Consider the following 25,620-nt stretch of genomic DNA (forward strand, 5'->3'; position numbering starts at 1 on the left):
CAATATTAACAGTCACACTTTTATTGGATAGATATTTAGGGTAATTATGTAGATATTGATAATGGATATGTAGGCGTCGATATCTCCAATCCTAAAATAAAATGGAGCATACATAAAATAAACAAGTAATTACAATTTATTTACATTGGGGATAATGTGTGTGTGTGACAGAGACAGAGAGTGTGTGTGCATGTTGTGATTTATTTTTCCCTGTCAGCCACCCATCTCTGCTTTTGTCAGTCTTGATAGGCCCAGTGCATGCACTTCTGGGTGAGGCTGTCAGGCAGTGGTGGAGTGCATGGCAGATCTGAAAGAGAGATGCACAAAGTGACAGTAAGTAAACAGCTCAACAACATGTCTGTGCGTACATCTGTTGGTGTGAGTGAGCATATGTGTATGTAATATAATTCTGAATGACCTGTATTCATCTGGGAATCCTCAAAAGTTTCTCCATCCACGGCCAGTGTAGTAAGAACTGGTGCAGCCGGTAAATTAAATACCACAGCAGAGGACTGCTGTGACTGCAGCTGAACTGCTGGGGCTGGCAGATCTAAAAGAGAGAGGCACAATTTTCTTAACTGACAATAATCATACAACTAAATAGACTGAATGAGTGTAAGGCCTAGATTCAATCAGATCAAGTGTTAACCGGCGATAGCCGACACCCGCGTAGCTGATGTTTTGGCGGAAGTGTCTGAGGTGTAACTGTGTTGGATCTGTCAAATCGGTAAGCAGCAGCTCTTGACCATTGTCACAAAACCACACCCGTCCTACTCGCGCTTCAAGTTCAGAACGAGAAAGTGTAGGTTATATAGAAATAATGACGCTCAAATTCAAAATCATTAAACTAAATAATGAGGATTTCTATCAGCCTAATCAAGGTGTAGATTACATCTCAAATTCCAGTGTTATAACTTGTAAACAGGGCTGCATGAGATTTATGTTAATGCAACTCCGTACAGCCAATGGCAATGTCCGCTTTAGGTATAATGCCAGGAGCTGCTTGTGAATTTGACATCTCTAACACAATTCCACCTCAGACACCGCCAAAACAAACACTATGTGGATGTCGGCTAAAGCGGGCGTGATTGAATAGAGCCCCAAGTGTGGGAGTGTGTGCATGTGTGTATACATGCATGTGATAATGACCTGTATCAGCTGTCGTGGCCGGTGTAGCAGATGCAGGGGCAGATGACTGCAGCTGTGCAGTCTGTGGTTGAGCTAATAGGGGTGTCAGATCTAAAAGAGAGAGGAACAATTTTCTTAAGTTAAAATAATTCTACAATAAAACAGAGTGAGTGATTGAGTGAGTGTGTATACGTGTGTTTGATAATTACCTGGACCACATCACACTGCTTCAGGTCTACACGCCTCTGGAAGTTCCAGCTTGCCACTCCAGGGTGGAACAGCTTGGTGGAAAGACGCTTACCTGTCACCCACCGAGCAGGTTGGCAGATCTGAAAAATAGGCACAATATAATTTTAATGACAAAGCCATGACTACACACTAACCTAAAAAGAACATACTATGGGAGGTGCACAGAAGTACATAGAGCCATGACTACATGGAACTCTATTCCACATCAAGTAACTTACGCAAGCAGTAAAATTAGATTTAAAAAACAGATAAAATACACCTTATTGAACAGTGGGGATTGTGAAGAGACAAATGCATACACACGATAACATACGCACTGTACACACACGTACACAAGGATTTTGTGTTGTAGATATGTGGTAGTAGAGTAGTGGCCTGAGGGCACACACTTAATGTGTTGTGAATATATTGTATTGTTTTTAAAATTGTATAATTACCTGAATTTTGCTGGACCCGAAGAAGAGTAACTGCTGTCTTGGCAGCAGCTAATGGGGATCCATAATAAATACAATACAACAAATGAATTACGTGTGTGTGTGTATATATCTGGCAACCCATGCAGCAGACTTCATTTTCCCAACTGCTCATTGTACTTGCCCTTGCAATCTGATGTGTGTGTTCTGACCACATCCTTGTAGTAGGACATTCAGTGATTAGCTTTGGAAAAAATTACTATCACGTGTACAGTAAAAAGGATATCAAATATTCAGATCTGGATTGACAAGTAGGCTAAATCATGTGAAGTTACAAACCTCTAGGGCTTAGTCTACACAAGTTAAAGGATGCAGGACATGAGCTCTAGGACCATGCCTCAGGACTACCTGGCTTTTCCTGTCTCCAGTCCACCTGGTCGTGCTGCTGATCCAGTCTCTGCTGTTTCTGTCTGCAGCTATGGAACCCTGACCTGCTCAAGGCTCACCGGAGGTACTACCTTGTCCCAGACCCGCTGTTTGATCCTGTCTCTTTCTACCGTACCTACTGTCTCAACCTCTAAATGCTCAGCTATGAAGAGCCAACTGGCGTTTACTCCTGAGGTGCTGAACTATTGCACCCTCTATAACCCTCTACTATTTGACACTGCTGGTCATCTATGAACATTTAAACGTCTTGAAGAATAATCTGGCCTAAATGGCTGTACTCTTTTATAATCTCCACCAGCACAGCCAGAAGAGGACTAGCCACCCCTCAGAGGCTCGTTCCTCTCTAGGTTTCTGCCTTTCTAGGGTTTTTTTCCTAGATACTGTGCTGCTTGCTCTTTGGGGTTTTAGGCCGGGTATCTGCATAAGCACTTTGTGACAACTGCTGATGTAAAAGGGGCTTTCTAAAATACATTTGATAGATTGCTTGTATATGCTTCTATTCATGTCTAAATATGACATTGAGTTGTCTTACATTTCCTCAATAGGAAGTTGTACCTTAAGCCAACACTTTTTCCTGGTCTTTCCTGCTGGGGACAGGGGGCTTCAGGTTTGGGAATGAAGGGCCTAGATAATTAGAATATTAACAATAATTAGTGTCCACATTTATGAATAAATGAAATTCAATATGGGTTAGCTGTGTATATCCTCTGATTGAGAATTGCTGATGATATACTGTAACGTTATATGTCTATTTTCTTTTGAAAATCTGCCACTAAACTACACAATTCTATCTAGTAAGAGTGCACATAACCATTAGCTTATTTTACCCAGTCAAAAATAACATTTTGTTAAGGGACCCAACGAATAACAAAACAGTAGGAAGACTATTGATGCTGTATACTGTACCCTACCCCATCAACCAACTACTAGCTGGTCACAAGGCTACGTTATCATTTAGTAATGTTGTACCGTATTCTACTGCACCCCATATCAACCAACTTGCCAACTAGTAGTGACAAGGCTATATTGTTGTCATTCAGTCATTCAGTAATACTGTAACGTAACCTACTGTACATCACATTATTATCCAACTAGATAGCTAGTGATAGCTTAGCTAGCTAGCTCCAAAGAAACAACCAATGAATGACAACAGGCTTTTTAACAAAATATATATCTAGCTTGTATGATTGCATGTAAAACAACTTTACAGATGATTACAAAGTTAGAGAACAAAGTTGACTGGGCGGGTGCTCTCTCTCGGGAACTAGAGTGAGGCATCCAGATAAGAGGTTGTTTCACTATATTGGTATCACTCCAATATATTGGTATCCCTCCGCGGCGGAGGGATACATCCGAGTTGAGGATTTACAGATTTACTTCCGTGTACACGTGTCACGGCTGGGGTCCGCTCCTATATATAGACCCCATGCCGCACACGTTCTCTTTCATTTTCTCGGCAGACGTCCGTATGGTTTGAGGTACAAGCTTTCTGAAGTTTGCTTGATAAGTGTAATATCTTGCGTGGAAGTGTACTCTGGCTGTTTGCATCCTGGAACAGCTGGCCACATGGCCAGCGCCTCCTCTTGATTGCTCCACTTGCTGTACACATTTGATCTGTATTTTCTGCCCGTGGATTGTCGTGCTTGTGTACACTACGACTCTGTGTGCATTAATATATTGGTGGCTCTTGCTGCCACAAACTGTAATTTACCTTACACAACTTGCCGACTGGCTTGTTCTATGTCTGTTATGAATTGCTTAACATGCTGCTCCCCGGCTGTAGGTGCTGTTTCTTTCCCCTGCAGAGTGTGAGTATCGTAGAAAACTACATTGAGACATTACCTTTGGGGTTCCTTAATGGGTGTTACTCCATATGGTGCTGTTTTTACTGCTTGGATATTAAACCGGTTGGTAATATTGCAGTTGGCGTAAAACCAAAAACCAAATCTATTACTTGGATGCTGTTTTTTTTGTCTGCCTATTTTCCCCACAGGGGTCTTCCCCCGGGTTTGCAGAGGTACTGGGTAAATTATCCCTCACCGGGTTCCTATTCCTCCGAGGGGGTCACGACATAAGCTCTACTAGGGTGTCGGGCCCCTGCTCCGTGGCATGGTTGGCTTGGTTGAGCTTATGGCTTCCCTTTGTGACAGGTGTGATGGTATCATCCATCACCGCCATAGGGATGTGCCTGGGAGACCCAGGTGCTCGGGGCGCCAGAGGAGAGGCGGGCCCCGGCAGGACCCCTGACACACCCTTCCCCGGCCTCGGCGCTTCTCCAGGTCTCAAAGGGCAAAGTGGGAGGAGGGTGTGGAGTCCCCCTGGGTGTTTACAATGCTCGAGGGGTACCGACTTCAATTCCGGTGCCGGGAGCCTTCGTGTCACCACGGTGACCAACCCCCCCCTGAAGAAAACCCTGCAGCTGGAGATCTCCTCACTCCTGGACAAGGGTGCCATCTGCAGGATCGAGACATCAGAACGACTAGCTAGGTTCTACTCCACTTATTTTGTGGTTCCAAAAAGTGACGGAGGGTTTCGACCGATTCTGGACCTCCGCAACCTCAATGGGTACTTGAAGGTACTGAGGTTCCACATGCTGTCCCCAGCCTCGTGTTGCAGGCAGTGTCCAGGGACCAGTGGTTTGTGGCACTGGACCTGAGGGATGCATGCTTCCATGTTCCTGTTCACCCAGCTCATTGGCAGCACTTCGAAGAAACGGCTTACGAATTCTTGGTTCTTCCCTTCGGCCTCGCCTTCGGCCTCACTTTCACAAAGTGCATGGATGCTGTCCTGGCACCTCTCACGTCCCGAGGATTGTTGATCCTCAATTACCTGGACGATTGGCTTATTTGTGCCCCGACCAGGACCCAGGTCCTGTCAGACAGACATGCTCCTGACCCACATCGGCAGGCTGGGCATTACTGTAATCGACAAGAAAGAGTCATCTGACACCCACCCAGAGGGTGGCCTTCATTGGCATGGAACTGGACTCAGTCCTCACGAGAGCACGCCTGCCCACCAGAAGGGTTCAGGTGATCCATCTTGCCTTGACCACTTTCGGCAGAGGCGGGTGGTATCCGCCCTGACCTGCCAATGCCTGTTGAGCTTGCTGACGGCGGTTTCGTTGCTTATTCCCCTGGACCTGCTCCATCTCCAGCCTCTTCAACGGTGGTTCAACTCCCACCGGCTGCACCCGAAGTGCCACTGTCATCACCAGCTGCAGGTGACCGCACATTGCCTCAAGGCATTGTTAAGGTGGCGCTGTCGCTCCTTTCTCTCAGGTGGGGTGGAGATGCTGAGGATGTGCCGCCGGGAGCTGGTCAGCACAGACGCCTCCCAGATCGTCTGGGGGGTGTGACCAAGAGCAGGTCAGCCAGCGGCTGTTGGCTACCCCCTTGGAGCGGCAGGCATGTCAATATACTAGAGCTGTACTGCTGGCCCTGTGGTCTTTCCTTCCACATCTGAAAGGAAGACATGTCCTGGTGAGAACGGACAACACCACAGTGGTGGCTGACATCAATCATCAGGGTGGACTGCGGTCCCACCCCCTCCATCTTATGGCACGGAAGCTCCTTCTCTGGGCTCAGGGCTGTCTAGCGTCTCTACGCACAGCGCACGTACCTGTCATCCTTAGTGTGGCAGCGGATATGCTCTCAAGGGAGGGTCCGCCACCTTGGAACTGGAGCCTACATCCCCAAGTGGTGCAGCACCTGTGGGAAAGTTCGGGAGGGCGCAGGTGGACCTGTTTCCTCCCTGGACAATGCACACTGCCCCCTGTGGTACTCCATGTCAGAGTCTCCAGGGCCTCTGGGCTTGGATGCTCTGGCTCACGATTGGGCAGACTGGAGCTTTACGCATTCCCCCCTTTTCCCCTGATCCAGGCTGTGCTGGACAGGACCAGGATGGCAGAGCATTGTCTGCTTCTGGTGGCCCCTTTCTGGCCCAGGCGACCCTGGTTCAGCCTTCTCCTGTCCCTGTTGTCTGGGACATCTTGGCAACTTCCCCTGCGACCGAACTTGCTGTCTCAGGCCGGGGGAACTCTGTGGTATCCAAGACCACACGGTCTCAGTCGGTGGGCTTGGCCACTGAACGGCACCAATGATCCATGTTAGGACTACAGGAGGGTGACATGAACACCATGCAGAGCGCAAGGGCGCTGGCTACAACCGCGGCTTACCAGTTGCGCTGGAGGTTGTTCTGCTCTTGGTGAACTGGTATTGAGGTTGTGCCCGAGTCATGTGGAGTGCAGTATGTCCTCCAATAACTGCAGTCTCGCTTGGATGAGGGCTTGGCAGCCTCTACACTGAGCGGGTATTTGGCCGCTATATCTGCCTGCCATGTGGGGTGGATGGATAGGCCATTGGGGCGACATCCCTTGGTCTCCAGGTTTATGAAGGGGGTTCGTCGCCTGCGTCCAGCTAAGACCCGCTCAATGGCGAGCTGGGATCTGGATGTGGTCTTGGCAGCTTTGGCAAAGCCTCCTTTCGAACCATTGGAATATGCCTCCCTGAAACACCTCTCTATGAAGTTGGTTTTCTTGAAGAGGGTGGGTGAGCTCCATGCTCTTTCGGTAAGTTCTGAGTGCTACCGAATGGACCCCGGAGGGAGGAGTATATCTCTCCGCCCCAACCCTTCATTCCTCCCGAAGGTTCTGTCAGACAGGCATGTGAACATCCCTTTTATCCTGTCTGCTTACGACCCCCCCGCCCCGAAGGCAGTGGCGGAGGAGTCTGGGACCCCCTCTGGCATGCTGTGGCCTGTGAGGGAACTGGCTGCCTATGTGGAGCAGACGCGGTCAGTGAGGACAGACCAGCTATGGTGAACGAGTCCTACAGGCTGGGCTATCAAAGCAGAGGCTCTCTCACTGGATCGTGGACACGATTACGACAGCATACCGCCTGGCTGGCATAACAGTGCTGGGATCTGTGGTGGCACATTCAACACGAGGTGTGGCTGCATCCTGGGCTCTACTGAGAGGAGTGCCCCTCGCTGAGATCTGTGCTGCGGCCAGCTGGGCTTCCTCTTGCACCTTTGCTAGGTACTTTCGGGTAAATGTGGCACCTCCCTCTGCGGTTGGTTCAGGGGTCCTGGCCGTTGCCTCCCCTTCCGGGGACTGTGCCGGGACCCCTTCCACATTGACTGCCCCTGCGTCTCGGTCCCGCACTGGGACTTCACCGCTGGCTGGCCAGGTCCCTCTAGCACCAACTAATCTGGTACGTGTTTACCAATATATTGGAGTGATCCAATATAGTGAAACCTAACGAAGGTTACGTATATAACCATGGTTATGTGAGCTATATGGATCACTCCAATCCTCTATGGTGCAAAAATTATGTAGAGAACGTGTCACGGCCATATATGGGGCGGACCACCAGCCGTGACACAGGTGTACACGGGAGTAAATCTGTAAATACTCACCTCGGATGTATCCCTCCGCCATGGAGTGATACCAATATATTGGAGTGATCCATATAAACTCAGCAAAAAAAGAAACGTCCCTTTTTCAGGACCCTGTCTTTCAAAGATAATTCGTAAAAATCCAAAGATATTCATTGTAAAGGGTTTGAACACTGTTTCCCATGCTTGTTCAACGACCCATAAACAATTAATGAACATGCACCTGTGAAACGGTCGTTAAGACACTAACAGCTTACAGATGATAGGCAATTAAGGTCACAGTTATGAAAACTAGGACACTAAAGAGGCCTTTCTACTGACTCTGAAAAACTCCCAAAGAAAGATGCCCAGGGCCCCTGCTCATCTGTGTGAACGTGCCTTAGGCATGCTGCAAGGAGGCATGAGGACTGCAGATGTGGACAGGGCAATAAATTGCAATATCCGTACTGTGAGACGCCTAAGACAGCGCTACAGGGAGACCGGGGCGGACAGCTGATCGTCCTCGCAGTGGCAGACCACGTGTAACAACACCTGCACAGGATCGGTACATCCGAACATCACACCTGCGGGACAGGTACAGGATGGCAACAACTGCCCGAGTTACACCAGGAACGCACAATCCCTCGATCAGTGCTCAGACTGTCCGCAATAGGCTGAGAGAGGCTGGACTGAGGGCTTGTCCGCCTGTTGTAAGGCAGGTCCTCGCCAGAGACCTGCAGAGTCCTCACCAGCAACAATGTCGCTTATGGCCACAAACCCACCGTCGCTGGACCAGACAGGACTGGCAAAAAGTGCTCTTCACTGACGAGTCATGGTTTTGTCTCACCAGGGGTGATGGTCGGATTCGCGTTTATCATCGAAGGAATGAGCGTTACACCGAGGCCTGTACTCTGGAGCAGGATCGATCGATTTGGAGGTGGAGGGTCCGTCATGGTCTGGGGCGGTGTGTCACAGCATCATCGGACTGAGCTTGTTGTCATTGCCTGCAATCTCAACGCTGTTCATTACAGGGGAGACATCCTCCTCGCTCATGTGGTACCCTTCCTGCAGGCTCATCCTGACGACCCTCCAGCATGACAATGCCACCAGCCATACTGCTCGTTCTGTGTGTGATTTCCTGCAAGACAAGAATGTCAGTGTTCTGACATGGCCAGCGAAGAGCCCGGATCTCAATCCCATTGAGCACGTCTGGGACCTGTTGGATCGGAGGGTGAGGGCTAGGGCCATTCCCCCCAGAAATGTCTGGGGACTTGCAAGTGCCTTGGTGGAAGAGTGGGGTAACATCTCACAGCAAGAACTGGCAAATCTGGTGCAGTCCATGAGGAGATGCACTGCAGTACTTAATGCAGCTGGTGGCCACACCAGATACTGACTGTTACTTTTGATTTTGACCCCCCCACCTTTGTTCAGGGACACATTATTCAATTTCTGTTAGTCACATGTCTGTAGAACTTTATCAGTTTATGTCTGTTGAATCTTGTTATGTTCATACAAATATTTACACATGTTAAGTTTTGCTGAAAATAAATGCAGTTGATAGTGAGAGGACATTTCTTTTTTTGCTGAGTTTAGCTCACATAACCGTGGTTACATATGTAACCTTCGTTAGCTAGCGCCTTTAGCATTAGCTAGCTAGCAGTGCCAGCATGTTAGCTATGAAAGTATCTATCCAGCAACAATGTCAAGGTCAAAAATGAAAAACTATGTTGAGCCATGCTGACTTCGTAAGAAGTCAAATCGGACTGAAATAATTAAGACTTGAACGTACATTTCTGTGACTAACTAGCTAACTTTAGCTCAGTGACCGGTGACGCACCTATTCCTGTTTACAGAATGTGCATCCCTCCCCCTCCCAAGTCCTGCATGGAGAAGAGCCACTGAGTCAACGTGTGGCCAGAATTTTATATTACATCCTTGTTGGTTTACAAACCCCATTGACAATGCATGGGAAACTGTTTAGGGTAATTTAGCTAAAGACCGCCCACTTCACCTAGTTCCATTCTAAAGCGATTGTGTTTTTGTTTCAGTTTCAAAACGTCCGGCAACACTAGCAAATTACCTCAGAGCGGCGGCTAGCTAATAATAAAAAACATGCATTGTTAACACAAAAACAAAACATGGCTTACGTTTGGGAATACACACATGGATCTTCGGAGGTCGGATGGTATCACCGTATCCCATCCGTCCATGATTAATACTTACTTGACATGATAAAATGTCCTGAAGTTACGTATGGGGACATTTTTTATTACTTCGTGTTCTCCTTGGGAGTGGATGGTTCCACTATGAAAAATTACAAGAGTACAGAGGCATTTCAGTAGGCTGGACACAACATTTTTAACAATGCTTTTTTCTGATAACTAGTTAATTGCATCCACCCCGCCGTGGAGCCCAGTTTCATAATATTACCATCTGTCCCAACTGCTTGCCGTAGTTTTGAAGTAATTGTGAAAAACAGCACTTATTTTAGGAAATTTTTCACCCTGCCAGCTACTGTTAGTTCTATTGAGCACCAACTCGCCTTCCGAACGTTCTATTCCCAACCTATTGTTCAACGTCACAATTGTTGGCAATGAGACATGCCCACGTTAAACTCCTACACGGAACCCAAACCGGTTGCGCGCGTACGCCATCGTGCATAAATGCATTTTGTCCCCCCACACCAATCGGGATCACGACACGCAGGTTAAAATATCAAAACAAACCCTGAACCAATTATATTAATTTGGGGACAGGTCGAAAAGCATGAAACATTTATGGCAATTTTGCTAGCTAGCTTGCACTTGCTAGCTAATTTGTCCTATTTAGCTACCTTGCTTTTGCTAACTAATCCTGGGATATAAACATTGAGTTATTTTACCTGAAATGCACAAGGTCCTCTACTCCGCCAATTAATCCACACATAAAACGGTCAATGGAATCGTTTCTAGTCATCTCTCCTCCTTCCAGGCTTTTTCTTCTCTTGACTTTATATTGCAATTGGCAACTTTCATAAATTAGGTGCATTAATGCCACTGACCTCATTCGTCTTTCAGTCACCCACGTGGGTATAACCAATGAGGAGATGGCACGTGGTACCTGCTTCTATAAACCAATGAGGACATGGGAGAGGCAGGACTTGCAGCGCGGATCTGGGTCAGAAATAAAACTGACTTCTATTTTAGCCCTTGGCAACGCAGACGCTCATTTGCGCGCACGAGCAGTGTGGGTGCAATAATTGAATAACATGTATGTCTAAATTTATTTTGCAAAGCTTGCGCACGTGAAGCGAGCGGTGTAGTCAGCCTATTAGGCTTACTTCAAGTAATTAATTAGGTTACAGCTATTTGGTGAGTTCACAATTGTGATCCACAGTGTTAACGATGGCTGGCGCATAGCCGGTAAACATTTTCTGGTCATGGTTAACCATATTTTCTTTCAGAAAAAGGTGTAAACCTAAACAAAACGCATGTTCCTGTCCTCTTTTTCAAGATGTGGCTGATTTTTTTTTTAAACAGCCAGAAGACATTTTTAAATTAAGAAATAACCAATTTTTTTGGACGATTTGTTGTTTCTAAATGGCTGCTGGGTAATTTGATATGCGTCAATCGGTTTGTTAGTAGGCATTGGATGGAGCGAATGCTGCGCAGGTTCACAGAGTTGCAAAGCAAATGGATAGGTCTAGCTCATTGATTTGTAGATCTGAAGCAGTTGCTACCTCTGATTATGAGCCTACAAGTGTCATGGATGAGTTATGTAGTACCCACAGAAGGCCACAGGGAGGCGAAAGAGCTATAAACCCATACTGGTTTTTGCCTTGAACCCTAACCCTAGGAATAACCTATTTTAGCCTTAACCCTAACCCTAGGTATAACCTATTTTAGCCTTAACCCTAATCCTAGTTATAACCTATTTTAGCCTTAACCCTAATTCTTGGGTAGGGTAGCCTAGAACACTTTAAACTATTTTTGTAATAATATTATGTTAGTAAATACCATTATAGTACTAAATAGCGTTTAGATTTTTTTAAATCAAACCCTATGCAAGCATTTAGCAATTATTAGTTATTTTATAATATATATTATTGTAAGGCAGAACACTTGATAAACAAGCCACATTATATTTTTCAAATGTGGTTTGAACTGGGTGTGACCTAGTAACCTATATGTGAAAGTCCAGCAATTGGCTGGGATAGGAGGGGCAGGTTTGAGACTGATCTCAGGAATTAATAAGAAAAATACACTTTCTCAGCTGCTTCACCAGCGTCTGTAAATTAATAACTTAAATGCTAAATATTTCCAATAGATGGCAGCATAAGACCACGAAGCATCAATTATAGGCTATAGCAGCAATATGATTGATATAAAATAGCATGCAACCAAAGACTATCTCCCATGATTTTCTAAAATGGTCACTCTCATTACTTTACAGGTAGCTTTTTGTCTCGTATTAGGCCTGTGTTGCTTTTGGGAGAGCAAACAAATTGTGACTATAGCAGGTATTGAAACCCGGCCAAATAATCACTAGGCAGGTGCACTAACCTCAACCTTAGTAGACATACATAAAAAAAAACCATCTTCAAATAGAAAAGAGTGCTCCTCCGCGTGGCCGCCTCTCTGAATACAACGTGTGACCAGAAGGAAATTAGCAGACCTGCAACCCTTGGACTGTGTGTAGGTTTTGTCATCTGGAGCTGAAAAATAGAGAGATGGGGGGGGCGGAAGAGTGCAGTTTAAAGGTTTATCATTAATAACTGACACAATTCTATAATGAATACATATTAGAATAATAATACATAAGAGTGACCAATAGTTACTGTATTGTTTAGTGTTTTCTTTACTCAAGTAGTGCCCCAAGGAGGGATCGAACGATGTCTCAAAAGCAGCAGAAAAGGTCAAATAAGGTCACCAAAATGTCCGTTACAGCTATACACGACTGGCCGTGCACAGTAGGAGGCAGCGGATTGTTTGCGGACCTCCAAAATACCATAGAAGAAGAAGAAACGGATGTAAACTAAGCGGTTTACGCTTCCTTGGCAACGTGAGGCTTTTTATAGCTACATTTTGTTAGCATGTCTTCAATAGTGTTGGATTTTCGTGCATAGATAAATTCACATGCGAGTAATTCGTCTCGTTTCCTAGTTTATGTTAGCTATTGTTTTGCGGTGCTAGCAAACGTGATGCAGAGGTAGCTTTGCAACCTATTCAAGCCAAATCGGGTTGCTAGCTAACGTTAGCTATGTTTTTATCTAGCTAACTTTAGCCGGTAGAGTTCGCACCCGTTAGACAAAAATGTCCACATACCATTTGTATCGCGCAGTGCAGCTAGTTATTGTCCTTTCTGTACGTGTGACCCATGCGGCCACTGATGGAGGAGTCAACACAGAGTCTTCAATAACAACGAACAGTCCAAAAACCTATGAGCCTTTCAGTACCACTGACCCGATGTATACCGTTTCAACCGTTGCATTGGATACTTTTGCAACTGCTTCTGCTGAAACTGTCACTCAAGATGGTGTTTCCACGGTAACCACGGACCTGGCTCCATCATCTGAAGCCACCACCGAGCCAGTCATTGAAACTGTCCCTCCTCCGGTTGAAACTACTGCCAAAACAAGTCTGACTCCAAAAGGTAGGTTGGTGGCTACACGTACGTGGCTACACGTACGTATGTCTATTGTCATTGAAAAAATACATTAGTGCACTGCAATAGTTTTGAGATTAACCTTTGCTGTCTTGTAGTGTGTTTATGTGATTTGACCCCAGACTTCTGTGATATTGGCTGCTGCTGTGACATTGTGGACTGCGACATCCCTGACTTGAGCTCTGTCTTCAATGGATGTTTAGATGAAGTCATGTAAGTTTATACGCCTGCGCATTTGCCTTGGGGTCATGGCTATCCAGGTTCGATCCTCGCAAGGGACGCTGCGTTCACCACCACTGTTCGCTACATTGGTGTCAAGGTGGGATGTACAGTGCATTCGGAAAGTATTCAAGACCCCTTCACCTTTTCCACTTGTTATTACGTTACAGCCTTATTCTAAAATGGATTAAATTATTTCCCCCCCAATCAATCTACACACAATACCCCATAATGACAAAGAAAAAACAGCTATTTTCAGGCCTCTCCAGAGATTTTAGATTGGGTTCAAGTCCGGACTCTGGCTGGGCCACTCAAGAGACTTGTCCCAAAGCCACTCCTGCATTGTCTTGACTGTGCTCTTAGGGTTGTTGTCCTGTTGGAAGGTGAACTTTCGCCCATTCTGAGTGCTCTGGAGCAGGTTTTCATCAAGGAGCTCTCTACTTTGCTCCGTTCATCTTTGCCTTGATCCTGACTAGTCTCCCAGTCCCTGCCGCGGAAAAACATCCCCACAGCATTGGTCAGACCCTTAAGGAAAACATTAATGGCTCTCCATCCATCGGCCGCATCTTGCTCTTCACCACCCACAGCTCTATAAACCTTTTCTTCAAGTACACCATGTTCACGGCTGTTTAAAACAAAGGCTAACAACTGTAACCCATCATAAGGATGTAGATTGTGGAGTTGCTTATATCGCTTTAAATGGTCCCACGTCTTCATACCCACGTCTCGTGGATGCTTCAAAGTCTTTGACCGTTCATCCAACTGTTTTGGAGATGCTGATTTGTGTGATTACTGTCACTGGAGGTTTGTCTTTACTCCCTAAGACCTCGTTCGTCACCGCTGTCAGAATCTGTTGACTCAAAGCCAGGAAGTGCCGACCAGATGCTTGAAACCTGATCTGCCTTGCGCAACTCAGCATGAGGGTAGATTGAGAGAACAGAGAGCCCACAGGTAGGGGCCAAGTCTGCCTGTTCCACCCTTGCCTCCTGTAATTGTTGAATTTTGGCTTTTAATGTCTCTGTTCATCAAGAGCCCTCAAATTCTCACTCTCTGCAATGTCCTATCATGTGTATCACAAAGGAATTTATCATGTTTTCTTACTTTGGCTAACACAGTTATTAAAGACCATTGTGTCTTTGTCAATAAGTTAAACAAAAAGCTTGTGGAGAAATAGAATGTCTATCAGACAGATTCCATTTTTGTCAACTATGACATAAAAAATATATTATCTTGCCTACACTTTAATTTGAAATGGTTCTTCATATCACTAGCCAGTGAATTTTATATTTTCCATGTTCACATCCAGAGCAGCTGTCCTGCCCTTTTCCAGAGTGGTTCTCTCACTTTTAAAAATGGCATTACATTAACTTCAAAAGTATTTATAGTTTTATAACCCCTTGAGGACTCTAACCTATCTTATAGAACACATTGTTTCTACAGGGCCTGGTTACCCCTAAAACGTGTGTTCACTTCAAAAGCTTGTACAAGGCTTACATTACCCTAAATTGCTACTCAACTAGAAACTCACTTCTATGGAACAAGGTTTCACACCCTTAATCAATTGTGGCTTATTTTAACTGATAGGCCTTTAACAGAGGACTCGAACCCCTATACATCACATGTATGTATCACTCAATGCATGCACTTATTTTAACCTGATTTGGTTATTTTAGATATAGGTCTAGACTCACCCAGCAATATGTTAGCAGTCAGGAGATTAAGAGCTGACTCCCCCGAAGTGGGTTGCGCGCAGCCCTCTTATCTTTCCACTGGATCAACACACAGTTGATCTTTTTTTCCCCCGTTGTTGGTCAAGACCAATTCATCTGGGTCACGGCACCATGTGTTAGCTGTTGTTATTCTTCAATAACACAGAGCCCAAATCAAATCAGGGGGAGCAAAATATATTTATTCAAAGAGAACAAATCAGTTATGCTGGAAAGTAGATGTTTATTCTTCTCTGTCCTCAATGGTTTCTCCACTAGAAAAAGAGACGCAGGATGCAGTTATACCCAAGCCTAGCCTGTGGTTGACCAATTAGAATTCCTTGCAGTAAAATTGGGCCAATGGCCAAATACCAAGTATTCTGTTTCGGGCTCAATGTATAGACAATTCGGACCAATGAACTTGCCACATGTAGCTATGAGTCCGACTGAAATTCCTCCCGTGTCCCTGACCCATTAATCTTCAGTTCCCCATTACAAAGAAACAACTATTTCTATTGATCATTAATTCCCTATTACAGAAGAACAACTATTTCCATTGATGGTTAATTCCCTCTTGACCTTTAGTCCTCTGTGTTGTGTATTTATCTTTAAATATTCTTACAATAGCTAAGGGTCTGAATACTTAAGGTATTTTTGTTAAAAAAACATTTTTTAGATACATTTACAAAAAAATCTAAACCTGTTCTCACTTTGTCATTATGGGGTATTGTGTGTAGAGACATTTTTTTATTTAATCAATTTTAGAATAAGACTAACGTAACAAAATGTTGAAAAAGGAGTCTGAATACTTTCCGAATGCACTGTAAAGTGAGTGATTTCTTTAGTTATGTATTGCTAAAGCACATCAAGGAACATTGATTTGACCAATTGAATTGTTTGTTTTACAGATATGGTGAATGCATTGAGAGCTGGTTGATATTCAGAGTCAATGTGGATCCTTCACGCGTCACTGTCACAAACAAATTTGTCTGCATTCGACCAGAAGAGGGTAATCACACACACACACACACACACACACACACACACACACACACACACACACAAAAAAACATTTTCCTGATGGTGATCCATCCATTCCTTCTCTACAGATAATAATACAGTTTCCCAGATCCTTCCAGCTCTTGCTAATACACCATTGGACTCCTCCTACCACTTCTCTTGGAAGGGATCCGCAACTTATAGTACCCACACCAAAGATTTCTACAGGGTATGTTGAGATGTGGTGTCTAATAATAATCTTAACCAGCGATTTAATCATTCAGACAGGCCTAGTCATTTTTCTCTCTGATCGGTCTTGTTACTTTGTCGCAGGTTGATGACACAATCATGTCCCATTTCAACAGCGCCTCCATTCGTGGGGTCCTTCGACAGCCTTCACCAGGGGCCGCCACGTCTTCCTGTGTCGAGCGTAACCCTGCCAGTAAGATGGCACCTGTTCAGTAGCCAAATGTTGTTGAACCTTGCAGATAGACATGCCATGAATAGAGTTGACATGATTCCTTCAACATTCAGATAGACATTTTTGTTCTAAATAGCATATTTCTATCTGAATGTTGGCCAACGTTGTGTCCTTCTGAACCGTGTCCCTATACTCTGAATAAAGTAGAAATCTTACGCACTGCTGCAGTTGGCTTAACTGCTGGGTGGTGCTAATAGTCTTGGGAGACCGGGGTCATGTTCATTTGGCACCAAATGGAAGAAAACTGACTGAAACAGGGATGGTCTACCAGGACTTGTCCAATAAGAGTTGCTCATGTTCGTTTTGACCAGTACTCAAGTAATACTTTTTGTATTACAACGTTTTTAGTTTGTTCTATATTTTTATTTCTGGTCTCCCCTTGTAGGGTTCCTGCGATCTATTTCTCTCTCTTGCACCCGCACACTGACTCCCCAATCCTGTGCCACAGACCCCAGTCTCAATGCACAGTCCTACTTCCATGACATCAGCCTGCTCAAGGTTAGTGTGTGTGCATGTGTGTGCTCAAGTTTTGGATGCATGCGTACAGTATCTCTATAATATAAATATCTTGGGCCTATTGCAACCACCGTTGGCTTCCGTATTAACACAAAAATCTCTCGTTAAGTGATCAATACACAATACAATCACCCACAGAACTGATTTCAATTGCAACCATTATTGGCCACTTGATTACCACTCCCTAAAGCTGATGTCAGTGTTAAACTTTTAGTTCAAAATCTTTGAGGACATTTTCACCCTCTGGTGGGTATTATTGAACCTGCTTATTTAGCAGACCAAGGGTAGATTGATACTATTTGTCAATCATTCCGTACAAGGGTCGTTCTACCCCAAACACAAGATAGACTATTTCGACACCAACCATCTCAGATTGTTCTGAAATAGTTTCTGTGGTTAGTAACGGATACGATTAGCATTCCTGAAACATTATTTTGTTGAAATATAATTTGATCCCTAAGAAATGAAGCTAATTAATTGCACGGTAAATAATCCAAGTGACTTCAATTACACATTTCTTTGAACGGAGGGATTCACCAGATTCACAGGGAATAAATTACATAATATGGAGAAGCAATACTCCAAGATGCAGCTTCATACTACAGTGGTTCCTCCTTTATTAATTTAGAATGATATAAAAGCCTGTTGGATATTCTCATATGTTATTAGCAGGACAATATATATTGGTCATGGCTCCCGAGTGGCGCACAATGGGATTGCCTTGCAGTTCTTCAGCTGTATCCACTGAAAGCAAGCAAGGTTCAAGGCACAAGGGCAGGGGGCATGGGATGAGCCGCAGAACCGCACACAGAAGACCGACCTAGCCCATAGAGGGGAGGGGGTGGACCCCCACCCTGCCACACTGGCAACACTAAGGGGCATTGCCCTAATAATGGTGCTGACTAGGGAAACATTCCCGCTGTTCTGTTCTTAGTGCCAGTCTGCACGTTCAAACTAAGACAATGTAACTAATAATGTCATCTTTATGCTTTCATTAATAAAATAATGATAAAAATACTCTCAAAATGCTGATGTTTATTTAGTTATGGATCAAAAACGAATTACTATGGGAATAAATATCACTGAATTACAGAAATATCCTCAAATCCTCTATGTAATTATTGGCGGAGAGTCACGTCATATTTTTCAATATACTGTAGGCCTACCGTAGGCAACATGAGTCACTAGTGTTGAGTTATGTGCTGTTAAAAGTGGAGTAGGTTGTATTTATTTAAAGGGCATATTGAAGTTAGAAGCAATAGCCTACAACTATTTTAGCACAGTTTCGCTCTGCTCTGAGACAAGCATGGAGACTGGTCTTGATAAATCAATGTGATTTTTATTTTCACTGAATCTCCGTTTGGGTATTGGTTAGACTAGAATTGGAAAATTAAGGTGTAGAAATGTTATGCTCTTAGTGTAACCTTTTATTTAACTAAGCAAGTCATTTAAGAACAAATTCTTATTTACAAGGACAGCCTACTCCCCATCTGGGAATTGAACCCCTGTCTCCCACGTGCCCGCATTATCTAGTACAGCCATGATTGAAGGCTATCAAATGCTTCCAAAGATGCCCTCTGGTGGTCAAACTAGCACTAACTAGCATTAATGGTACCAGTGGTTCACACTTAAATAACGTGCCATAGAATTCTGCAGCAACTTTTAAAGGAGGAACCACTTTATTGTCAAACATTGAAAACTGATACTTGTTGATGGGGGGGGGGGGGGGGGTCCGTCCGTGTGGCTTTTGACCATTTTTATGTCTTAAATCATTAGTAGGAAGAAGTTTTGCCCAAATTTGGATTTTGGGTACTATATTTCTTTGGCAACACTTGACACCCAGCGTCATGACACGATCATAACCATGTCATAACTGACATAACTTGTCATAACATGGTCATAACCCATATTTACACCTGTTGTGACCATATACATCCTGTGGCGTACTGCATTAGCATTGAATAGCCCCTTTTCAGGGAAGTTAGGAACCAATATACACAGGCAGTTAGAAAAGCAAAGGCTAGCTTTTTCAAACAGAAATTTGCATCCTGTAGCACAAACTCCAAAAAGTTCTGGGACACTGTAAAGTCCATGGAGAATAAGAGCACCTCCTCCCAGCTGCCCACTGCTCTGAGGCTAGGAAACACTGTCACCACCGATAAATCCACGATAATTGAGAATTTCAATAAGCATTTTTCTACGGCTGGCCATGCTTTCCACCTGGCTACCCCTACCCCGATCAACAGCCCTGCACTCCCCACAGAAACTTGCCCAAGCCTCCCCCTTTTCTCCTTCACCCAAGTCCAGATAGCTGATGTTCTGAAAGAGTTGCAAAATCTGGACCCCTACAAATCAGCTGGGCTAGACAATCTGGACCCTCTCTTTCTAAAATTATCCACCGCAATTGTTGCAACCTCTATTACTAGCCTGTTCAACCTCTTTTTCGTGTCGCCTGAGATCCCCAAAGATTGGAAAGCTGCCACGGTCATCCCCCTCATCAAAGGGGGAGACACTCTAGACCCAAACTGTTACAGACCTATATCTATCCTACCCTGCCTTTCTAAGGTCTTCGAAACCCAAGTTAAACAGATCACCGACCATTTCGAATCCCACCGTACCTTCTCCGCTATGCAATCTGGTTTCCGAGCTGGTCATGGGTGCACCTCAGCCACGCTCAAGATCCTAAACGATATCATAACCGCCATTGATAAAAGACAATACTGTGCAGCCGTATTCATCGACCTGGCCAAGGCTTTCGACTCTGTCAATCACCACATTCTTATCGGCAGACTCAACAGCCTTGGTTTCTCAAATGACTGCCTCTCCTGGTTCACCAACTACTTCTCAGACAGAGGTCAGTGTGTCAAATCGGAGGGCCTGTTGTCCGGACCTCTGGCAGTCTCTATGGGGGTGCCACAGGGTTCAATTCTCGGGCTGACTCTTTTCTCTGTATACATCAATGATGTCGCACTTGCTGCTGGTGATTCTCTGATCCACCTCTACACAGACGACACCATTCTGTATACTTCTGGCCCTTCTTTGGACACTGTTAACTAACCTCCAGACGAGCTTAAATGCCATACAACTCTCCTTCCGTGGCATCCAACTGCTCTCAAATGCAAGTAAAACTAAATGCATGCTCTTCAACCGATCGCTGCCCGTCTAGCATCACTACTCTGGACGGTTCTGACTTAGAATATGTGGACAAATACCTAGGTGTCTGGTTAGACTGTAAATTCTCCTTCCAGACTCATATTAAGCATCTCCAATCCAAAATGAAATCTAGGATCGGCTTCCTATTTCGCAACAAAGCATCCTTCACTCATGCTGCCAAACATACCCTCATAAAACTGACCATCCTACCGATCCTCAACTTCGGCGATGTCATTTACAAAATAGCCTCCAACACTCTACTCAGCAAACTGGATGCAGTCTATCACAGTGCCATCCGTTTTGTCACCAAAGCCCCATATACTACCCACCACTGCTACCTGTGTGCTCTTGTTGGCTGGCCCTCGCTTCATATATTTGTCGCCAAACCCACTGGCTCCAGGTCATCTACAAGTCTTTGCTAGGTAAAGCCCCGCCTTATCTCAGCTCACTGGTCACCATAGCAGCACCCACCTGTAGCACGCACTCCAGCAGGTATATTTCACTGGTCACCCCAAAAGCCAATTCCTCCTTTGGCCGCCTTTCCTTCCAGTTCTCTGCTGCCTATGACTGGAACGAATTTCAAAAATCACTGAAGCTGGAGACTCATATCTCCCTCACTAACTTTAAGCATCAGCTGTCAGAGCAGCTCACAGATCACTGCACCTGTACATAGCCCATGTACAGGTGCAGTGATCTGCCTCATGCCCATACTGTTTTATATATATTTTTTGCTCCTTTGCACCCCAGTATTTCTACTTGCACATTCATCTTCTGCACATCTATCACTCCAGTGTTTAATTGCTAAATTGTAATTACTTCGCCACTATGGCCTATTTATTGCCTTACCTCCCTAATCTTACCTCATTTGCACACACTGTATATAGATTTTTTTCTATTATGTTATTGACTGTACCTTTGTTTATTCCATGTGTAACTGTTGTTGTTTGTGTCGCTTTGCTTTATCTTGGCCAGGTCGCAGTTGTAAATGAGAACTTGTTCTCAACTGGCCTACCTGGTTAAATAAAGGTGAAATAAAATAAAGTAGTGTGTAATTTTATGGCTGGTTATGACGCCTACATAAGTGTTCAAACCCACATTTATTAAAAAACAATTCCTGCCAAGAAGTTGCCTTTCGTTTGAAAGTTTGTTTCTTAAGTCCTTCCTTTGTTTAGTCATGTTTTTTCATCATTTAAATAACTTGTAGAAAATACACTTTGACACTGTCAAGAAGCCAGTGTCAATAATCATATAAGCCAGATAGGCCTGTCACATACATGCCCTTATGTCAGTCATCAGTCAGAGGGTGTTTTGTCCTGCTCTTAAAATCTGCTCCTTCATTCATCCCAGTCATCAGAAAGAGCATTGGGGTAGGTTCATGTCTGACATTACAATGATAATGTAATATGGTCAATTTACTTTTGGGTGTCAGAGAAAATGTATGGAGTAAAAAGTACATTTTCTTTAGGAATGTAGTGATCTAAAAGTTGGCAAAAATAGAAATCGTAAAGTAGCCAGACCACAAAAGGACTTCAGTACTTTAAAGTATTTTTACATAAGTACTTTACCACTGGTCATAACCAGCCATAATATAACTACCATGGTAGGTTTTGACACTCATGTCGTTATGACTGTGTCATAATGTGTTTTGGCGCTGGGTGTCAAGTAAAGTGTTACCATTTATTTAATATCTGAATCCTATAAATTAAAATGATCAATTTGGGTGCAATCAATTAGCTTAATTTCTCAGACAAAATGTAAAAATGGGGGGATAACCCTGCACTGTCCATATTTTAAAATGTGTAACTAAATCAGGCCAATCATAACTCAATTATCTTTATCAAATGAAAATGTGGTCTAACGAAGTTATTTCAAATGGCACATTAGGCTATAATAATTTTCTATTTTACGATTAAATGTTTGAGTGAAATATAGGCCTACTACTTTTTTTATAATCTTGTACTTAAATAAGTATTTTACATTCATCAGCCTTTCGGTTTCCGATGCTCCTGATATGTCATTATTTCATTGGGGGCGGGAATAGAGAACCTAGATGCCAAAAGTTGCAGCTGTCTGGTATCAACGTGAGATCAGCTAAATCACTGGTTTATTCTTATGGGTTTTACATTGCAATCAATCTTCTTTTAGTACGCAGGTGCATGTAATCTCTCGTTAATATCATTTTAAGAAAGCCAGCAATAACACAGTACTATGTAAGAAGTTCTTCTTCGTTGCAATTGGCCACATTGATATTTCCTTATCTTTCACTGTGAATATTCCAGTAATGTTAACACATTCTGCCACAACTAATTATTGTCATTACAGATTCCAGTTCGTGAGAATATTCAGATATTACCAGATAATCTGGTAAGATTGACCACACATTAGAGGGCAAAAACATGTGACTTGTCTCAGATTGGATGGCACTCACTTTCTGCCGCCCCATTTACTATTCTCTTTCCGAAGTGCACTCATTCACTTCCCCTCATAGATTTCAAAGCATTGGATTGGTGTGAGTGTGGAGCTGGAGAGCAGCTCCACCTTTTCTTCTTACACAAATCCCATGCTTTCAATATATGCCGTGAACGAGTACATCCTTCGGGGAGAAAGGTGAATGAGTACACAGTCGCTAGTGTAAATCTACACACACCTTGCAGTCTTCACATTTTGCTGCCCTAAAATTAAATCTAAAAAGTGATTCAATTGGATTTTCTTCCTACCGATCTACACAACCTACTCCACATTTTCAAAGTGAATGAAAAATTATAGAAAATGCTTTTAATTACTGTCTTGATTTCATGTGTTTTCACACCCGAGTTAATTATTGGTGGAAGCACCTTTGGCAGCCACTACAGCTGTGAATCATTTTTAATAAGACTCTCCCAACTTTGCACAACTCAACATACAATATATCCATTGTTTTTGTCAAAATTGCTCTAGCTCAGTAAAATTGTTTGTCAATCATTGATAGACCGCAATATTCAAACCGTGTCTGTTGGTCCAGGCTCAGTCCTGACTTAAATTTGCTTGAAAATCTGAGAAAGTTTTGAATATTGCTGTCCATCAAAGATTTCCAACCAAATGTATTGAGCTTGAGAAATGTTGACAAAATAGCTTTAATGGCTGCCAAAGGTGCTTCCACCAAGTATATGCAATCAAGACATCTTTTGTTTTGAATTTTTTATTCATTTGGAATGTGGAGTAGGTTGTGAGATCAGTCGGAAAAAAATGTTATCCAGTTTAATTTAAAGCAGCAACATTGGAGACTGCGAGGGGTGTAGACTTTCACTAGGCATTGTACTTTGGGGAAGGGAGTGAAGTTCTTTGAGGCTAAGGGGAAAGATTTGGACCACACACACTGACCTCTCATTCTCATCCTGTGTTAGATCCCAGTAACTCCAGTAGTTGGCAATGGTTGGCCTAAACCGAGAGAACAAAATGGTTCCTGTCTCAATGTGGTGTCAAAGGTTAGAGATTAAACAATCAAGTTAAATAATAGTCCAAGAATATTGACAAAATGACTGAATATCCATATAATCTTTCTAGCTCACATCTTCTCATTCTTTTCCACATGCAGGTGGACTATCTTATATGGTACACAATTATAGGGGAGATCGCTATGGCAACAGTAAACATGGTCTTGGTAGACACTGACTCAGATACGAATCTGTTGCAGAAGCACACTGTCCGTTTCCAGGTAGGCTTTCAATCGATGGTGTATAGAGCAATTTTTGGTTTACAAACATGTTCGAGCGATGTGCATGCATTCTCGCGTCAAATAGCCCTTTTGCAGAGTAGCTATACGCAGATGTCGGGACTTTGACAAACTTAAAGGGATATTTTGGCAATGAGGCCCTTTATCTACTTCCCCAGAGGCAGATGCACTTGTGGATACAATTTTTGTCTCTGCATGCAGTTTGAAGGAAGTTGCTAACTAGCTGGTGCAAGGACGGGAAGTCTGGGTATCTGCTAGCTTCTAGTTATTGCGCTAACCGATACACATAGACTTCTAGTCATGCGCTAACGTTAGTTAGCATTGGCCCGCAAAACTACCTCTACCTTCATACTGGACACAGAGACATGATTGTCAAAATCATTGCCGAAGTATCCCTTTAACAGTGAATGTGGGTGATGACCATGAAAACACATGACTGATGGTTATAGTTATGCATCCAGGAAATATCTGTCTCAGAGTTGGGGTCAATTCCATTTCAATTCAATCTTGGAATTTGTTTACTTCCTGCATTGACTAAATTGAAGTGGAATTGACACCTACCCTGGTACAGTGCATTTGGAAAGTATTCAGACCCCTTGACCTTTTCCACATTTTGTTACGTTATAGCCTTATTCTAAAGTTTGATTAAATCGTTTTTCCCCCCCCTCAGTCTACACACAACCCCATAATGACAAAGCAAAAACAGGTTTTTAAAAATTAAAACTGAAACATTACATTTACATACAGTACCAGTCAAAAGTTTAGACACCTACTTAAGGGATTTTCTTTATTTTGACTATTTTCTACACTGTAGAATAATAGTGAGGACATCGAAACTATGAAATAAGTCATATAGTTACCAAAAAAAGTGTTAAACAAATAAAAATATGAGATTCTTCAAAGTAGCTACCCTTTGCCTTGATGATAGCTTTCCACACTCTTGGCATTCTCTCAACCAGCTTCACCTGGAATACTTTTCCAACCGTCTTTAAGGAGTTCCCACACATGCTGAGCACTTGTTGGCTGCTTTTCCTTCCCTCTGCGGTCCAACTCATCCCAAACCATCTCAATTAGGTTGAGGTTGGGTGATTGTGGAGGCCAGATCATCTAATGCAGCACTCCATCACTCTCCTTCTTGGTCAAATAGCCCTTACACAACCTGGAGGTGTTTTGGATAATTGTCTTGTTGAAAAGCTAATTATAGTCCCACTAAGCGCAAACCAGGTGGGATGGCGTATTGCTGTGGTAGCCATCCTGGTTCAGTGTGCCTTGAATTCTAAATAAATCACCGACAGTGTCACCAGCAAATCACCATCACACCTCCACGCTTCACGGTGGGAACCACACATGCGGAGATCATCCGTCTCACAAAGACACGGTGGTTGGAACCAAAAATCTCAAATTTGGCCTCATCAGACCAAAGGACAGATTTCCACCGGTCTAATGTCCATTGCTCGTGCTTCTTGAACCAAGCAAGTCTTTTCTTTGTATTGGTGTTCTTTTGTAGTGGTTTCTTTGCAGCAATTCGACCATGAAGGCCTGATTCACAATCTCCTGAACAGTTGATGTTGATGTCTGTAT

General features: G+C 43.8%; 1 protein-coding gene and 1 long non-coding RNA gene across 7 annotated transcripts in view; one reads left to right on the forward strand and one right to left on the reverse strand.

Moving 5' to 3' along the window:
• On the reverse strand, positions 1-13,041 carry LOC115162333 (uncharacterized). 6 transcript variants are annotated; one of them, XR_003869524.1, is made up of 9 exons: positions 12,427-12,568; positions 12,152-12,303; positions 9,758-9,914; positions 2,793-2,861; positions 1,815-1,862; positions 1,338-1,457; positions 1,150-1,239; positions 419-550; positions 1-307 (listed from the first exon to the last, which is right to left on the reverse strand). It is a non-coding gene; the product is annotated as an uncharacterized LOC115162333 (long non-coding RNA). The 6 variants fall into 6 exon arrangements; XR_003869521.1 differs by lacking the exon at positions 12,427-12,568 and adding an exon at positions 12,914-13,041 and having other exon boundaries at positions 1,815-2,861; XR_003869522.1 differs by having other exon boundaries at positions 1,815-2,861; positions 12,451-12,578.
• The window catches only part of LOC115162325 (tectonic-3), a 21,327-nt gene continuing 8,310 nt past the window's right edge, over positions 12,604-25,620 (forward strand). Inside the window, exons 1-9 of the mRNA XM_029713522.1 lie at positions 12,604-13,241; positions 13,352-13,466; positions 16,087-16,187; positions 16,288-16,406; positions 16,511-16,619; positions 17,044-17,156; positions 22,650-22,691; positions 23,711-23,791; positions 23,902-24,021. Of these exons, the coding sequence (XP_029569382.1) occupies positions 12,902-13,241; positions 13,352-13,466; positions 16,087-16,187; positions 16,288-16,406; positions 16,511-16,619; positions 17,044-17,156; positions 22,650-22,691; positions 23,711-23,791; positions 23,902-24,021 (1,140 nt within the window). The 5' untranslated portion in view covers positions 12,604-12,901. The remainder of the gene's footprint in view (positions 13,242-13,351; positions 13,467-16,086; positions 16,188-16,287; positions 16,407-16,510; positions 16,620-17,043; positions 17,157-22,649; positions 22,692-23,710; positions 23,792-23,901; positions 24,022-25,620) is intronic.

This window comes from Salmo trutta, chromosome 2 (genome assembly GCF_901001165.1).
Source record: "Salmo trutta chromosome 2, fSalTru1.1, whole genome shotgun sequence".
Classification (NCBI taxonomy): domain Eukaryota; kingdom Metazoa; phylum Chordata; class Actinopteri; order Salmoniformes; family Salmonidae; genus Salmo; species Salmo trutta.